The 16,274-nt window shown below is 42.8% G+C and overlaps 1 protein-coding gene across 8 annotated transcripts in view; it reads right to left on the reverse strand.

The window, feature by feature from the left end:
- Window positions 1–16,274, reverse strand: part of Bbs9 (Bardet-Biedl syndrome 9) — a 321,391-nt gene that overhangs the window by 56,433 nt on the left and 248,684 nt on the right. For all 8 annotated transcript variants that reach the window (XM_048339489.1, XM_048339488.1, XM_048339486.1 and 5 more), the window contains one exon: window positions 4,131–4,353. In XM_048339489.1, coding sequence (XP_048195446.1) covers window positions 4,131–4,353 — 223 coding nt within the window. The remainder of the gene's footprint in view (window positions 1–4,130; window positions 4,354–16,274) is intronic.

Below are 16,274 nucleotides of genomic sequence, written 5' to 3' on the forward strand. Positions count from 1 at the left end.
ACTTATCAAACTTTGTTTCCTCTACTTTCTCTGGCTTCACAGTGTCCCCCAAAATCTGACTGTGCCAAAGAAAACACAGCGAAATCTATGGCCCCTGGTGACTTCTGACTAATGGGATCCCATGAAGGAAATATCCGCTGGTGGCACCTGGTCAAGCCTGGACTGTCTTTAAGCCCTTTCTCCAGGCCTGGCTGGCTGGCTGGCTATGGGCCCATGTCTTTTGCTCTCCAAGCTTCCATCTTAGGAGCCATCACTCAAATGTACCAATTCATTATCTTATATATGAAATGATGTTTAACAAGGACCATCGTGAGGTGATAAAAGCTCCCATGTGTTCATGAGATAGAATTAATCTCCAAATACCAGGAATTAAACCCACCCATAATACATATGCACATACATACCCGAGACATTCAAAACTTTGTTGTAGTTAGGGCTGTTAGAACATTGTCCTAGCCATGCAAGAGGCAAAGAGGAAGCTTTGAGCAGATTAAGGCAGTCTTCCTGTACCCAGGGGACAAAGGATGTGATCTACACATATGAGACCAGCTAGGCCACTCACTGATTCACATTAGACATTTTAGGAGACACCACAGAGGCCCTTTTGGCCCCCTAAGAGTACAATGCACAGATATGAAGTTGGCAAAAAGACTTAAGTGAGGGGGCGTTCCCTATAAGCCATGAGCTATTGCAGAAAGATGTGAATACTAGTGCTACAGATAAGAACAGTAAGTTTAATGGCTCTGCAGACAAAAGAATTCACCCAGGAAAGGCTAAGTGAGAACCTGACAGAGCTGACTAAGGCCAGCAGGAGAAATGTCAGGTGAAGGCCACAGGTAATTTGAGGGGGAAAGACTTTCAAACTCTGGCCCCCTGGGAGGATGCTGTCATCATGGCCTTCACAGAGCAGAGAAAGGGCACATCCAAGGTGCTGGGCTCATAAAGTCATGGCGCTGGAAAAGACCAAGGGTGTTTTATTCGGAGATGTTTATCCATCTGCAATTTAATAGGGAACATGGTGAAATTACACACACTCCTGACTTTTAATACTAAGCACTCAGTCACTTCACCTTCTCAGCCCTTCCTTCCCTCAGCTGCTAAGTGAGGGAGGTGACCCAGGTCATTCCGGAGTTCTGAGCCAGGTCTTGAAGATCATGTCCATGAAAAACACCTGTGAGACTATGTGCTCAGCCACACACTCCTTCCTAATATGCCACTCTACCTCATATACTCTGACACAATGATTATAACTTTATAGTAGCATTGTGAATGACACAGAGGCTGGAAGCAGAAATAACTCATGGCATTTATCATTATCTCTGTGATAATATCACATCACCTATAGAAAAATAAAGAATAAGCACAAAACAAATAGATGATAAAACTTTAATATAGCTTTCCTGAAAAGAAACCAGACTCTGTAGAGCTACTGGCCCATCCCTCCCATGTCACTGGGCCAATTAAAGAGCAAGGAAGCTAGATGGGGAACTGCTCACCCAGGAGGAGTCATGTGTGCACTGGGTCTGTGTGGTCTGGTGGGAAGCACAGCAGGCTAAGAAATTTGGATGCGAGGCCTAACCCTTCCAGGAATCACGTAACTCTGGGCAAGATATTTCGCTTTTCCTGCCCATTTTTTATTTGTAAAACAGCAATAATTCCACATGTTTTTTCTACCTCAAAAATGTGCTAAGAACAGGGATAAAGTGTGTGAAAATTCTGAGTTACTGGAGAAAAGTATTAAAAGCACTAAGTGAACATAATAGGGTAAAAGGCTCTGATACAACTTGACTAGATGAAGGCATCAGGGAGGGTCACCAACCAAATGGGACAGTTGTGACAGTGAGACACAAACACACAGCCCCAACATCCCCTGAGAAGACAACGTCAACAGACAGGCATGAGACCCACAAACCTGCCTCCCAGGCACTCAGGCTCTGACAAATCCATTGCCATCTTCCTCTTTTTATTTATTTCTCCCTCTTCCTTCTCTTTCCCTTTCCCCAGCCTCTTCCTGCCACACATTCAAACATTCTGAATGGCAGGCTCCCATGTGCTGATTCCTAGGTATGAACACCGCCACCAGCTTTCTCGTAGTGTGGCTGAGGGTACACCTCATCATCAGATCAGAGTATGGCCACAGCCTCTGAGTGGCTCCCAAGGAGGTAGAGAAAAGCCATAGCTGCCATGGCTGAACTGACAGGGCCCCAGTTCATCAGGGAGCACAACCTTCTTGTGATTTACTCTTTTGCATGTCTATCATTTCCCCTCACCCTCTCTTGCTGTATCAATTAGTCACAACTGTTCATTTGCTGTATTGTTAAGCCTTAATACTTATTTCCTAGGAAAATATTCCCATAATAGTGAGCAAAAGACAGATGAGTGGAGACCCAAAAACTAGTTAGAAGGATGCATCCAGGCAAGATGAAAGGGGCTTACGTAAAAAAGCAAATGTCTTAAAAATTGTCTCTCTGTGGAAAAGCATTTCAATTCCACAAAGCTGAACAGGCAATGCCCCTTTGAGCCATGTGCCAGAGGATCACATCTACAATACTAGCTACTCAAGAGGCTGAGATCTGAGGATCATGGTTTGAAGCCAGCCCATGAGACTCTCATTTCCAATGAAGCACCAAAAAGCTGAAAGTAGAGCTGTGGCTTAACATTCAGCCTCGAATTCAAGCCCAGGACTAGCATTAAAAAAAAGAAGAAGAAGAAAAGGAAAGAAAAAAGGAAAAATAAAGAAATGGGGTTTTTTTGGTGGGGGGGAGTAAAAGTTTGGTGTACAGTTAAGGCAAACATATTTCAATCACAGCAGCTATTTCCTCACTCTTGATTTTATAGTTTTTTTTTTTAATAGTTTTTTGTTTTTTCCCCAGAGCTGAGGACCGAACTCAGGGCCTTGCACTTGCCAGGCAGGGGCTCTTCAGCTGAGCTAAATCCCAAGCCCCACACTCTTGATTTTAGAGGTTGATTGAGTTATGCATACTTCTGTAACAATGGTACCAATCAATGGTAGCTTGGATTTTTCCACTGGGTCTCTATTCCAAGTGTTGTGCTAGGTGCTTTACAAACCTCTAAAGCTCTGGCAACAAAGTCAGCATTATACCCCCCACCCAACCCTTTCTAGAGGAAGAAGCAAGACTGGAAAGTTAAGTAACGCACCTAGGGTCATCTAAGTAGTGCAGGATATAGGCTGGATCCAACACTGCTGTGTGCCTCTGGAGTCTGCTTATTAGATTATGCTATTCTGTCTCTATGTTTATCTTTTTAAGATTTCGCTTACATTCCTTTTGCTTCTAGGAATGCTGATTGATAGGAAAAGGCAACAGCAGGAACATTAACATGGGGAAAGGGTGGACAAAAGCATACAGGAAGGAAGAAAGAAGAGTAAATCACTTCCCAAACTATGGTCCTTGCTTTAAGAGGAATAGCTGCCGCAGCTGCCATGTTCAGTAAACTCATCTGTATCATATTCCTCACTGCATGGAGAGGCTGGGAAGAGGGAAGTGGAACTTGGGAGCTTCTAAGGGGACCCAGTGCAACGCAGTGGGGTGCCTGGACTATGGGAAGGAAGATCTGAAGGCCTGTGACCTTCCACTGACTCCGGGAGGGGGGGGGGCACACTGGAGCTCATCCTCCACGGTGGCCCACAGGTGCCTTAACCCTGAAGCCTGCTCACATATTTTGATCTTGAGTCTTTCTCTATTCCAGTGTCCACAGTCCAAGCAAACAGCAGGAGAACCTGACCCATCTGGATCATATTAGCTCCTTGTATCATGCTATTTACATTCATGAGGCCTGGTATCGCGAGATCACATTCAGTAAAACTTTTCCCTAAAAACAGTTTTATTCTCTAATCCTCTTTTTATTGGTTAGAAGCAAACCAAATTGGGTCATATATATGAAAGCACAGAGAAGAGGAAAGACAAACCATCCTAGAAATGACTGGCCAGAAGACACCCAAGAACATTTATCCAAGTGGTTTCCCCAGGATATCAAGGGGAAACGTGCAAACAATTTTCTTGGCTATCATCACTTTAATATGAAACTTAAACCCCAATGCAACCACAGGCACATTCCTTTAATCTGAGGGCAGCAGAGCTGTGTTTAGGAGGCGTGGGCAGGGCTCTTACCTGGCATGACCATGGTCTGTGGGGCTGCCGCATCAGTGCTCAAGCACAGACGGCCACCTTTAGCTAATCTATCACACAGCAAGGTGATGCGTTTCTTCAGGCGGCTCGTATCTTTCGGTATGCTCAACTGGCTGCTGAGGTTCAAAGCCTGCTCTTTGGAGCTCTTCGACAGGCAGGTCTTCAAGAGGTGTGCAACAGCAGCATCCACAGTTTCTTCCCAGCCCTGCATGCAAAAGCCAATTTAGAATTTATGCAGATGACCGTGAGCAAATTGGGCACTTTACTGCCAAGCAGGTGAGGCGGCTGGCTGGGTGTTCCTTCCAAAGAGCCTGGTGTTGAATTCTAGTTCTGTGTCAGTTATTTGGCCTTGGCCAAGCCACTCATTTCTCATAATCTGCTCCTCTGATGGTAGGGATGGTTGAGTAAGATGATATACAAGAAGCAATTACCTGGTTCCAGCTACATACCAACCAGTAAAAGGAAAGTCAGCCTAGGGGGCAGGTGTGTGGGTGATCTGGTAGCAAAGCTGCCAGGAGTAGAGTTTGTTTTGCTTGTGGAGCCAGCCCCAACAGAGAGGAAGTCGGGCAGGGAAGACTTCTGGATGCCCAGGAGGACACTGCACTCCATAGAAGACTGCGGTGGCCCCACTGCCAGGACCCAGCTGTGGAGCCACAGCCAAGAAGGAAAGGAGCCTCCTGAGTCAGGAGGGATTCTGTGATGTCAGGACTTAGCCAGTCCCACTTCAATGGCAAGTGGCAAAAAGTGACACAGAGCAAAGAAACAGGCCATTACCTATTTCTGATGGGAAAATGTGGCTGTAGAAACAGTGAAGACCTGGAGGGAGACCATTAGGGCTGCGCAGGAGGAGCTCAGCATCACCACAGAGGATTCCAGGGCATGGGGCAGACCACTTCCAGTAGTTTCAGATAAGAGTAGCAACAAGGAGGGATATGGAGCAGGAGAGGAGTTGAGGGGCCCCCACCACACATCCCAGAGGAGCCCCAAAGATGACTGGGTAAGATCTTTATGGGGGAGTACAGGTCCTAAGGAATACAACATGGAAATGTGGGCTGACTTTATTTGGGTGGGTATCAATGTGACTTCCTTTGTACCCAAATACTGAGAAGGTCAAGACACTAAATGAACATATCTTCATAGACTGCAGAACAGCCCAAGCCCTGTGTAGCAGGGGCAGGACATGTGTGATATGGAGATGGGGCTTTTCTGGATCCTTCACTAGCACCCTCACCTTCAACCTTGCCTTGAGCTACCATTCATATATGCAAATGGACAGTGTTACTCTCAGGTCTCAACTCCTGGCTCCATATACTCCCACTCCAGGCCCTGCTCCCCTGCCTCACCTGTGTCCATACTTTCTTCTCCCTTAGACCCTCAGCTGCAGTGTTTAGTGTCTTGGACCCTGCCTTCCAAGGCAGTGTTCCTAGGCCCTCTTTTGAGCCTCAGGCTCATCCCAGCTCTCCTCACCCTGTGCTGTAGTCCCTGCCTGTAGGCCTAGTTCCTCAATGAAGCATCAAGAGTTCTCCACATTGCTGCACTGTTTAGTACACTAACTGTGGTCCTGAAATGACTTTGATAAGATTTAGAACCAGGCAGGAACCTCGATTCCAGGGGTCTTGGAGATCTTCCAGGATGTCCCCAATATCTTTTATACTCTAGTCACACTCTGCATAGACATGGTGGTCTTCAAAGTCCACAGTTATACTGCTGTTTGAGGCAGTTCATTCCTCTCAGGGCATGCATATACAGTGGACAACTACTCCACTTCCAGGCCCAACCTGCCCTAGTGACCCTATTCTACAACTATGTGAAGTAAGTCTAACCCTCTCTTCCTCAGCTTTCAGTATGTATCAAGACTCCTGGTTCTTCCAGTCCTTCCTTCTATAAACATAGTTTTGTGTTCTCCCCATCAGGACCACTCTTCTTTGAATAGGCTACACTTTGAAAAAGTATAAAAATTTAAAAATGTGTGCAGTTAAGTAGAGAACTCCAAACTGGCCCTAGGACACCAGGCTGGGCTAGGAATGCAGCTGTCTTCTGGGAATTTCCTACCTGCCAGCCTGGCCCTGGGTCACCTATGCTCTCCTGGCAGCAGCACCACATCCCTGATTGGCAATGAGTGCACAGTGGGGCAGACCACTCCTGCTTGCAGGCTCTTCCCTTCCAAGATTTATACATTTTCTTCTTTAAATCAAATACAGACTCTCCATATATCCACTAGAGAGCTCACTGTCATGGTCTGTTAATCGAGCCATTGGGTTCCACTGACACATTTGCACATTTTCTATTGTAGGTGCCCCCAGACAAAGTAATAAGGAAAGAAATGATTCTAAAATGAACTTGAAAAATGTTTCAAGACCTCAAAGACTAAAAACTAAACCACAACAAATAACAAACTACTGGTTGCTACAAAGATATCTCTCTACTAACACAGAAATCTAGACTAGACAAATATCTAATACTGTCTGTATTTAAATAATAATGGCAAGTGGTAAAACAAAAAAGCAGACCAGGTGTCACCGAAGAGGACAAATTCTCAAGTTACTTTTGACAAAGGCCTCTGGAGTGGAAGGAAAGATTCTTGAGTATAAATGGATGCTGTGTGATCTGTGGTCATTTTGGCATTAAATATTCTTCTATAGACTATCCATTTATCTCTAGCCTAAAAGTCTAAGCAAACTGCTGCCTCTATAAATAGTAGATTATGACATAATGTAAATAGATATGGCATTCGCTTAACACAAAGTGCCACTACAGAATTCCTTCCTGGGGAATCAAACAAAAAGCCATGTCATGTTTAGGCATTTGGCATGGATAATTCTTTAATACAATGAGGCATGATGCCAATACTTCAGAAAGATGACTACTAAAATACAGTTTTTAATTTAGAGGGCCTGAATTTATATATATATATATATATATATATATATATATATGGATTAATGGATCATGGAGAGGAATGTTTATGAAAAAAAAACAAGAGTTTGTGATGTGAATTTGTGGTATGATGACCCACTGAACATATACATACAGCATATGACCTCAAGAACTGTGCACTGTCTCTGTGGGATAGAGGACATCTCCAAGGGGAAAAGTCCTTAAAAGGAAGCCACCTTGACCACCTCTTTTACAGATAGCCCTCTATCTAATGTAACCTAATGTAATCTCTTTCACACACACACACATACACACACGTGCATGCACATACACACATATACCTATAAGCTGCACATTACTAGTATTAAAAAGGACCTCATACTGGAAGAGTGAAAGAAAAATCTTAGTATGGGGAAAATACCACCATGTCTGGATGGGAGCTAAAGCATGTGCTGGGCAGTGAGAACTAGTGTTTGTTTAGATCTCAATTCCTCAATTTTACTACAAAGTTTCATTTGAACTGTGAGTTGATTTTAGAAACAGTACCAAGTATGAAGTAGAAAGGAGGAGGAGAAAGAAGAGGAAGGAGAGAAAGGAAGAGGAGGGAGAAAGGAAGGGAGGGTAGGTAGGTAGAAGGAAAGAAGGAAGAGAAAATGGAGGAAGGAAAGAAGGAAGGAAGGAAGGAAGGAAAGAAGGAAGGAAGGAAGGAAGGAAGGAAGGAAGGAAGGAAGGAAGGAAGGAACTGAATGAACTGCCATTCTATGAAATGTCATTATATTGTGTTTTACAACCCTGAAGATTCCCTTATTCGGTGGGCTTGGGGGAGTGTGTGTACTTTGCTGAATCTAGTGTGGATCACTAGGAGTTTGGCCCTACTCAGCGTACCTGGCTTCTGTCATGGTTCTCTACCCAAACCCTGCCTTGGGAGCCTGCTTGATGAGCTGCTCTAACAGACTGGGCTGTCACATTCCTGCCTGATGCCCTGGAGGAACTGGACCCAGTGGCCACTGCTTGGCTGCCTGATCTCTCCAAGTACAGTTGTGCCTACTCCCCAGCATGGCTGCTAGCTTGCTCCCACACTCCTGTCTATGTGAAGGTTCTACATGCCATGTAGGTCCAGTTAGTAAAACAGTTAATTTCTTCAGTGTCAACTAAAACAGCCAAAGGAAAAAAGAAGCTAAAAGAGTATTTCCAACATAGCTGTGAATTAAAATGGTTGGGTTGAAGAGAGCTACCCCTAGCCTGCTGGGTTCTACCTTAACCTCACTTACCTTCCCCCTTTACTGTGTGACCTTGGACAACTTCGCAGACCCTCTCTGGGGCATGCCTGGGGTCTCTACAGAGCAAGAATATCACTATTCATTATGTACCTTTCACCCAGCAGGTAGACAGAGACCGATGTACTCTAAGCCAATATGGAATAAGCAAACTTGTCAATCCTGCTTTTTTCAATTGAGAAAATAGAAGTACACAACTGAAAACCAATGTGGAAAAACATGCTTCAACCTTTTAAATCAAAAATAAATGCCCGTGAGCTTATGTTTGTAATAGAATCACTACCATATCCTAAACTATGGGAGTATAGGGCAAACCCACAAAATGTCACTGTAGCATTGACTGCTAAATTTGCACAGAGAAAACATTACAAAGATTAGTCTAAGGAAACACATGCAGGTCAGGGGGCATGGTGTGGCCCTGGTTTGGTGAAGGAGGGAAGTCCCCCATGTGCTACCAGTCTGTCTAATGTTTACACATGAAGGCAAGAGAATTCTTATACTGTACTCATGTATCTTTTTAAAAAGTTGTATCAAAGGGAAATACATTTCCCCTTGAATACAGGAAATTATTCATAATGAAAAATAAGTATTCATGACTGATGTACAAAGCCTAATGGTTATTATTTTGTACTAGACTATATTTAGCCAAGATAAGCCAAGTAATTATATAAAGGATCATTATAAACCTAAGTGTAAGTAAAACCTTTTAGTTGTAAATAACATATTTTTTAAGGAATAGTTGTTTTTCAGGATTTACTTAAGTTTAGATTATTTCCAAAGAACAAATTTAGTAATTTCCTGTCATGTAAAGAGGCGTCAAAATACTAAGCTAGTAACCCTTGGAGGAAAAGAAAAAGGTATTTGAGCTGAATTCTGGTGGCTCATGCCTGTAATCTTACCTACTCAGGAGGCTGAGATCTGAGGGTCACGGTTTGAAGCTAGCCTGGGCGAAAAAGTTTGTGACACACTCTAACCACCAAAAAGCCAGAAGTGGAGCTATGGTTTAAGTGGTAGAGTACTAGCTTTGAGCAAAAAACCTAAGGTACTAAACCCAGGCCCTGAGTTCAAGTCCCAGAACCAGCACAAACAAAAATAAAATAAGAATCAGTTCTTTAAACATAAAATAAAATACAACTCAGTTATATGGTCTATATGGCATCTCAATGAGTTTGAAATCATATTCATTGGCCTTTATATAAAGTATTGGAAAAAATCGTCTCTTCAACTTTTTAAACTGCTAGTGAAATGAAGATGATCCCACATGAGAAACATTCCCTCTGTGTAATTACCCAACATAATTCCTTTTTGTTTTCAACTGAGCTGTTTGGCTTTTGAAGCTATTTTTTTTTTCATGACACAAAAGCTGCAAATTTCTGAGGCTTCATCCAAAACAGATCAGGCTTATCTACTTGGCTTTGTGAACACTCAAGTATACTCCTTCCTAGCAGGTATGCTGTGTGAGAATGTGTTATGTATGAGAGTGAGTGAGTGTGTGTGTGTGTGTGTGTGCGCGCGCGCGCATATGTGTGTTTAAGACAGGGTCTGTCTAGATAACCCAGTTTGGTATTGTGTTCAGTATGCAGGCCAGGCTCAACTCCATGTGGGATACTCCAGCCTCAGCCTCGCAGGTCCTGAGATGACAGGCATGTGTCACCACATCTGGCTTCCAAACTTTCTGACAAACCGAAGCTGAGGAACATTTCTGTGGCTGCAGTACACACAGGAAGCACAGCTTTTCTCACACCAATCTCCTGGGATCCTCTCTTTGTCTCCTTAGCTTGTGCTTTTCAAGGACCCAGCTTTTGACCTGTTTTCCCACCCTCACCCCAGGGCTAGAGATAGAAGCCTACGGAGTAGACCACTTGAATTTTATGAAACTTGATCCTGGCTGGCCACAATCAGATTTAAGAAATAAAACAAAGCATTACTGATGTCTGATGAAGTGAATCACATTGACTCAACACTCAAGTTTGCTTCAGACAGAAGTTTCCATCACAGGCACTACTCAGAAGCAATCTACAGGAGGAAGAGGAGGGAGGGGGGAGGGGGAGGGGAGGAAGAGGAGGAGAAAGAAGGAAGGAGGAAGAGGGAGGGAGGAGGAGGAAGGGAGAGGAAGGAGGAGGAGGAAGGAAAAGGAGGAGGAGAAAGAAGGAGAAGGAAGGAGGAAGGAAAAGAAGGAGGAGGAGAAAGAGGAAGTGGAAGAGAGGAAGAGGAAGAAGAAGAAGAAGAAGAGGAGGAGGAGGAGGAAGGGGGGGGAGCTAGAAAATCCAGTTGACAATGAAACGTACAGGGAAAGGCTACTCTGTTGATGATAGATGACACTATTTGGGCCAATGTTCCATTTATAATAACTAGTACACATATACACACACATACACACATACATACATACATACATACATACATACATACATACATACATACATATGCTTATGTGCTTTCTTCAAGGCATAGGAAGCTAATAACACAACAAGCAATTACCAGATGCTGGGGTGATAGGGACTCAGAAGGGTGAGTCTGTTCTCAGTCACTGGCTGTGTGCTGTGACACTGGCCAGACTTCCATTCACATATGGTGCACACTGTTTTTGCTTATATACATGAAGGATATAGCACGGGTCATGAAAAGACATTAGAACAGATGTCAGGAGACCTGAGCATCGGACTGAAGCTTTCCACTTAATTTTACAACCAAACCAGGTCCCTGGTTTCCTCATCGGTACAAACCTAGTAGGACAATAATATTTCCTTTGCCAGGTGCTTTCTCAGATTTACTAAGATAGGTAGGTAACTTGTAGTAGAGTTCTCCCCGAAAGCTTGGTTCTTTTGTGCAGGTTCACTTCATTAACAACAACAAATGTAAAAACTAACAGGAGCCCTTGCGTGCTAGAAAATGTACTGAGAATTTTACAAGTAACATTTCAGCTCACTGCCACTACTACCCTAAGGCACAGATAATCTAATGTCCAAATGAGGCTCACTTATTCAGAGCAGGGACTACAAGGCCAGGCATGGTGGTATATGTCTATAAACCCCAACTATTTTGGCAGGTGGTCCAAGACCACCAAGATAAAGTTAGTGTGAGATCTTACATGAAAAATAAAGTAAGCATGGGGATATGGTTCAGCTGGCAGAGCACTTGCCTTTCAAGAGATAGTTGATGAGTTCCCAATAAAGCAATAACAATCTGAAGTAGGAAGTGGAGGGAGGGGAAGGAGACAGAAAGCGGAAGCTGTAGTGGAGGGGAAAGCAAAGGGGAAGCGAAGGTTGTAAAAGACTGAAGACTGTAAGGCAACAGAAGCAGCAACAGAAACAGAGTTCAGGACTGAAAGGCCCATGTCCTTGACCACCCTGCTACCGAGCTCTTCTTCCCCATTTCCCTATGTGTCCTGTCTCCTGTGAGTAAGCCTGCCAGGAGGCTCTTTTACTACATGGAACTTTAAACTGGATTTCTTTGACTAGAAAATTTATGTTCATAATTAACATACTCACAGATCAAAATTTCAGTCAGCTTCTTTATCCATGTGCATCACCTGCCTATGATTAAATGAGTGCACAATCAAGCACAGAGATCTGTGACATTTTGACTCCATCAAGGCTTCTAGGGCCTGCTAGACAACTGAGACTACCTGTAAATGGCCTCAGATGCCCAGCTCCTACAACACAAGACCAGACTCCACTCTGACTCATAATGTGAATAATTACCAATGCTCCTGGCAGGACTCGAGGATGAAAATCCCTGGGATCCTCCAATGTTCCTAGAAAACCGTAAGACCCTCAGTGCCCACATAATTAGTCCAGCCCTAGGAAATCTCCAGGGACATGCAAGACAAAGGAGGAACCATGGGGGGAAACTGAAGGTGTCAACACCCACACTGACAATCCCATGGGCCTCAATGGAAAAGGAATGACACACATGACACACTCAAGGAAAAATGTCCCAAAGGACACAAAACCATTGATTTCAGTATAAGTAATACCTGGTCCTTTTCCTTCTGTACTTCTCTCCTCCATTTAATTAGTTTGGATCTCTCAGGACCCAGAAGCTTCTGCGTTTTAGGATGTGGCTACCTATTTACTTTGTGTCAGGGTTACCAAAGGATACAAAAAAGAGCCTCATATGGATTGCAGCCATCAAATGGATACAGGAAGAGCCTCACACTGGATTTCTATTACTATTTTCTTCAAACAGAATTCAAATGCAGAGAAAATGTATTCAGAACAACTGGGCTGCTTATCATTCAATGTGAGGATCATTTTTCATAGCTCTGAAGCTAAAAGAAAAATAGCTAAAATCTCAAAGCTATAATTATTTCTAAAGTGCTATGTTACTGATCCTAATTTAAAGTATCTTTTTATATTAAAGCACAAGCCATCTATTTACTTAATAAACAATTATTTAGGGCTAACTGGATATTGCTTATAGATTTTTTTTATTCAGGCCCAAGAATCTCATATGATAAAGTCTATGTCTGAGTAAGTTTCCAAAGAGCTTTTCCAGTGATTATTTTTAAGATTTATGTGATTAAAAAAATACTCCCCATAGGCGCAGGTGGCTCATGCCTCCATCATGGCTATTTGAGAGGTGGAGAACAGGATAACTGCTCAAGGCCAGCCTCAGCAGAAAATTCCTGATTACAGGGGAAGCAGAAATGGATTGGGCTCCAGGCCAGCCTAGACAAGTAAAAGCTGAGACTAGAACCAATTCCTGGCGGATAGAGCAGCTCACCCTGGATGGATGTGCAGAGCTCCACACGAGCCTAAGGACACGGAACTGGTTAAGTATTTGTTCAAAAGTGGATCTGAATCCCGATCTGGGATTCAGTTTATTCACCTGATATAGCACTTTACATTTTCCAACTGTTAGAATTCAGGCTGTTTCAGTCTGTCATAATCAGAAACCCTCTGGTACTAAATGGATTTTAGTTCACTGCTTTTTTTGTGCACTCAAAGAGTCTTGATGTAGGATTTTATGTTTTATGACCCACATTTTTCCTAGAGAACACTATGGAAAAAGTATCAGAAAAAAGTAGGTGTGTCTGTTTTAGGGCATCTTTGCTGGGCCATTTATTACTAATTTTCTAAGTCAGTGTACCCAACAGTTGCTTTCTCCCACATCTGTTTATCACTGGTAAGACTGAAAACCTTGTGTTCACTTACTTGAGCTATGAAGATGTATGAGAAAACTGTATAAATATATAATCATATAACAACTGTGATCCATTCTGAGAAAAGTATCAGAAATATTGTGCTTGTGAGCAATGGAGGCACTGATATAAAGTAAGCTAGCTCTGGTGTCACGGGTAATAAGAGTTTGATAGAATCTCTGTTCCATCTATCTAGATCTTTGATTGTCTTTTGGAAAGATCAGGCTTTATTCTTCTACAATATTTGGCATAATGTAGAAAAGGAGCATACAAAGTAGAGGTAGGATGCTTTCTTTTCAAACCATGACTTTAAAATCTGTACAGTTGGGGCTGGGGATATGGCCTAGTGGCAAGAGTGCCTGCCTCATATACATGAGGCCCTGGGTTCGATTCCCCAGCACCACATATACAGAAAATGGCCAGAAAGTGGCGCTGTGGCTCAAGTGGCAGAGTGCTAGCCTTGAGCAAAAAGAAGCCAGGGAAAAGTGCTCAGGCCCTGAGTCCAAGGCCCAGGACTGGCCAAAAATAAATAAATAAATAAATCTGTACAGTTGTTGTAAGAGCATTTGTAATTCTGTGAGAGACATTATGAAAATAAGGGAGTATCAAACAGTAATGTGTCTAATTGCTTTAATTCTGCAGGGATGTAAAAGAATCTGCCTTTATGTTTATCAGAAATATAAGACAGACACATGTGACAATGTTAGAGTATATAATGAGAGCTAAACTGTGTCATACCCCCAGGTGAAATTCACAGGAAAATGGAAGCCAGAATAAAAGGGAGGAAATGAAAACTGATCTGTTTCTCAAATAGGTTGGGTAGGGGCAAGGGTGGGGGTTAAGTGGGGATACTAACACCCTGGTCTGATGAAAAGACATTGTGCTTTTCTACAATGACAGAGGGAAGCTGGGGAGTTGCAGAAAGGAGTTTTAGAAGTGAGACATGATGGAATTATATGGAAAAGAAATATCAGACACAACCCAACAAGTGTGTACTTGGCCTTGATAAATTGTATCCAGGGGCAACAAGCTACAGGAAACGTGGGGGCAGATGAGCAGCAGGAGGGTAGAGGACCCCACTGTAGAAATGCAGAATGTCAGCTTTGGTGCCACCATAGGGAATCAGGTAAAAAAAAAAAACCTCAGGGCCTGAGCCAAGGATATTTTCAGAAACATTTCCCAATGGACATGAGCAGGGGTAAACATGGACCTGCGTGGAGACATGGGACGGGGGAGGGCAGGGGGTGAAAGCCATCACCCACTTCCACATGTACACCATTCAACATTCTTTTTTTTTTTTTGCCAGTCCTGGGCTTTGGACTCAGGGTCTGAGCACTGTCCCTGGCTTCTTTTTGCTCAAGGCTAGCACTCTACCACTTGAGCCACAGTGCCACTTCTGGCCGTTTTCCATATATGTGGTGCTGGGGAATCGAACCCAGGGCTTCATGTATATGAGGCACGTACCCTTGCCACTAGGCCATATTCCCAGCCACATGTACATTCAAAAGAATGTGTTGTCACAGAAGTGCCAAAATAATTTCTTTGCAATCTGTAATTTGTACAGGCATTTTAGATCAACTTAATAGAAACACATTCCTAACCATGAATCAAATCGGGAAGCATTACAAGGAAGAGGATCATGATTTTCCTATGGTGGTTCTATGAATTTTACTTATTTTGTTATATCTAAGTCCCATCATATTTCACCAGAGTTTTGAGGGGACAACACAAATACAGTGATGCTTCTTCATTCACTTATTTAGTCTCCTTATTTTCAAGTATACAACTAATAGCAATTCCATATTTCATTTACACAAGAGAAGTTTAAAGGCCATGAATTACAATCTGCAATGGAACAGTATACAACTGTATCGTGTTTGGTTTCTATTCTGGCAGATTTCAGTTATTTTAGTTTTAAATACAGCAAAGAAGTCACCAGAAAGACCCTGAGATGTGGCATATTCAATCTAAGTGAAGTAGAATATTATTCAAGCCAATAACAGCAGTTACCTCTAACTAGCAACAACACAGGGCATGTAGCCATCAGAAGCATAAACCTAATTCTTCATGTTTATCTCCCTGGCTAAGATTATGGGAATTTCCAAAATATTTACTTTGTACACTAAGTTCCCATAGGCAGTTGTAACTATGATGATAATTGAACCACCACAAAGGATTTTTAATACTGACAACGACTTCCTCCTCTTGTTTGCCTTTAAGAAGTAGTCATTAATAATGGTAATGATTAGCCATCTCAGTCATCACTCAATCCAGACAGCAGACACAATGGCCCTTACATCACATCTGACCTGTGACGTAGAAGCCTTTAAACCTTTAATGAGTCCCTCTACATAATAGGATTGCTATTATAAACATCTGCTTTCTCACAAGAACCATGGTGGACATGCTAAAATAAGTTTCTCTTTCCATATCAGTTTGTAAATGGAATAATCAATCACATAGTAAGGCTGTCAGTCCAAATTTCCCTCCCCCACTGATGTAAATTTACATCTTAAGCTTTCCCAGGGACTTTGAAAGTTCAATAGTAGGGAAGGTAACTATTAAAGCCTTAGGAACACAATAAAGCTCTTTCAAATGGTAGATAACATCTACCAAAGATATTGAATGTACTTTGAAAAAAAAGAAAAGTCAAGCAAAATGCTATGCAATGTGCCAATATTACTTCTCAGTCCAGGAGTCTATGAAACTGGGTCCCAAAACCTGAGCCCTGTTGCTATCTTAATCAGAGATGCCTCTGGAGCCAAGTGAATATCCATGAACATTAGAACAGAAGTCTGACACAGCCCACAAGGATATACCCACATT

This window comes from Perognathus longimembris, chromosome 2, assembly GCF_023159225.1.
Source record: "Perognathus longimembris pacificus isolate PPM17 chromosome 2, ASM2315922v1, whole genome shotgun sequence".
NCBI classification, from domain to species: Eukaryota; Metazoa; Chordata; class Mammalia; order Rodentia; family Heteromyidae; genus Perognathus; species Perognathus longimembris.